At 47.8% G+C, this 1139-nt stretch overlaps 1 protein-coding gene across 1 annotated transcript in view; it reads right to left on the reverse strand.

The window, feature by feature from the left end:
- LOC103620336 (hydrocephalus-inducing protein-like) overlaps positions 1–1139 on the reverse strand; it is a 39200-nt gene that overhangs the window by 21187 nt on the left and 16874 nt on the right. The window contains exons 20-21 of the mRNA XM_017740835.1: positions 835–1018; positions 4–380 (exon numbers count right to left, since the gene is read on the reverse strand). Coding sequence (XP_017596324.1) covers positions 4–380; positions 835–1018 — 561 coding nt within the window. The remainder of the gene's footprint in view (positions 1–3; positions 381–834; positions 1019–1139) is intronic.

Consider the following 1139-nt stretch of genomic DNA (forward strand, 5'->3'; position numbering starts at 1 on the left):
CACCAAGAGACGTTTTACTTCATTCTGATGAGCTTCATTCTGCTCATCATCTTCGTCGTCATCTAACACCAAGAGACGTTTCACTTCATTCTGATGAGCTTCATTCTGCTCATCATCTTCGTCGTCATCCAAAACGAAGAGACGTTTCACTTCATTCTGATGAGCTTCATTCTGCTCATCATCTTCGTCGTCATCCAATGCCAAGAGACGTTTCACTTCATTCTGATGAGCTTCATTCTGCTCATCATCTTCGTCGTCATCCAAAACCAAGAGACGTTTCACTTCACTCTGATGAGCTTCATTCTGCTCATCATCTTCGTCGTCATCCAAAACCGAGAGACGTTTCACTTCACTCTGATGAGCTTCATTCTGCTGCCATTCTTTAGCACAAACCAGAGGAGAAACCATGAGTGACTGCAAGCAGAGCTGGGTGCTTTGGGTCAGCTGCAAGGCTTCACAGCTTTTCCCGACCCAGCCTATCATACCAGGAGATATTGAGGAGCTCATATCCCTGTTCCAAAATTCAGACAATCCCCCAAACTATGGCCAGGCAGTGAGCTCCTGTGCTTCGCCTGGCTTAAGTGCACCAAGGCTGGGGGCAGTCGTTTGTCACTGAGCTACAGCAGCTTGCACTTGTGCCCAAGCTTTAGAGATTAAGGTGAGTCTTAAAACCTCAGATCTCCTGCAACTCTGAGATGAGTGCTGGTTCCACTGAGGCAGAAGGTGAAAAGATTAATAAGAACATTTCTTACAAGCTCTGCTGCAAACCCAGATACACAGAGATAAGGTTGAGGGCTTGAGAGAGAAGATTTGAGAGGGATGGAGATATCTCACCTTCCTCCTGTCTTTCAGCTTCCTCCGTGGCTTTGCAAGAAGCATAATCCTGATGCAGGTTCACAATGTAGATATGACGACGATTCTTGACGGCTTTGAGCACACAGAGCAGAGAAGCTTCCAGGCTGCTTGCAAAGAGGCTCTCCAAGCTGTCAAAGATCACTCCCTTGTAGCAGTCTTTGTGCTGCGAATCAAGGCAAGAGTAAGTCAGCCATCGCACACGGGGGCTCGCAGCTGGACAGTGAACGCAGATGTCACCAGGCACCAGCTATCCTTGTTCGAAGTGCATTAGCTAAGGCCCGCTT

Source organism: Corvus brachyrhynchos, unplaced genomic scaffold, assembly GCF_000691975.1.
Source record: "Corvus brachyrhynchos isolate BGI_N302 unplaced genomic scaffold, ASM69197v1 scaffold26, whole genome shotgun sequence".
Classification (NCBI taxonomy): domain Eukaryota; kingdom Metazoa; phylum Chordata; class Aves; order Passeriformes; family Corvidae; genus Corvus; species Corvus brachyrhynchos.